Source organism: Myotis davidii, unplaced genomic scaffold, assembly GCF_000327345.1.
Source record: "Myotis davidii unplaced genomic scaffold, ASM32734v1 scaffold168, whole genome shotgun sequence".
Lineage (NCBI taxonomy): Eukaryota > Metazoa > Chordata > Mammalia > Chiroptera > Vespertilionidae > Myotis > Myotis davidii.
Window position 1 is genome coordinate 5,958,193 of NW_006383016.1, and position 628 is coordinate 5,958,820.

A 628-nucleotide genomic window follows, 5' to 3' on the forward strand; every position below is an offset into this window, starting at 1 on the left:
GGGCAGACGGCGTCAGCGCGCAGTGAGCCTGGCGGGAGGCGCGGGCCCAGGCTGAGCTGCGCGTCCCGTTTCCCGGGAGACGGAGTCCCCGCCCCGTCCCGCTGGGGGCGGAGTGAGCGCAGAGGGGCGGGGCTTCGAGCTCTGGGCCTCAAACCCGATGCGGGGAGAGGCGTGTCCTCGCTTCTCTGCCCACTGGGAGTCCCCGATGAGGACGAATCACCGCTGCCTCCAGGCCGGCACCCGGGGTTAGGCGAAGGGCTGGGGTTTCTCGCTCGCCTCGCGCCTCCCGAGCGACCACCGGGGCTGCCATCGGGCACGTCCAGGAGACGCGGAGCTGGCCGGCTGCCCGCGCGCCCCTGCCCAGCCCCAGGAGGGCGAGGACACCCCTCCGCAGAGGCGCCCCTGGAAGCTCCCAACTCCTCCCGCGACCAGCGCGCGCCCGCCCGTCCCCACCTGCGGCTACTGGGCAGACGGCGTCAGCGCGCAGTGAGCCTGGCGGGAGGCGCGGGCCCAGGCTGAGCTGCGCGTCCCGTTTCCCGGGAGACGGAGTCCCCGCCCCGTCCCGCTGGGGGCGGAGTGAGCGGAGAGGGGCGAGCCTTCGAGCTCTGGGCCTCAAACCCGAAGGGGG

The 628-nt window shown here is 75.0% G+C and overlaps 1 protein-coding gene across 1 annotated transcript in view; it reads right to left on the reverse strand.

Moving 5' to 3' along the window:
- Positions 1-310, reverse strand: part of DNAH11 (dynein, axonemal, heavy chain 11) — a 198,265-nt gene extending 197,955 nt beyond the window's left edge. The window contains exon 1 of the mRNA XM_015558132.1: positions 194-310. Within this exon, the coding sequence (XP_015413618.1) occupies positions 194-310 (117 nt within the window). The remainder of the gene's footprint in view (positions 1-193) is intronic.
- Between the last annotated feature and the right edge of the window lie 318 nt (positions 311-628).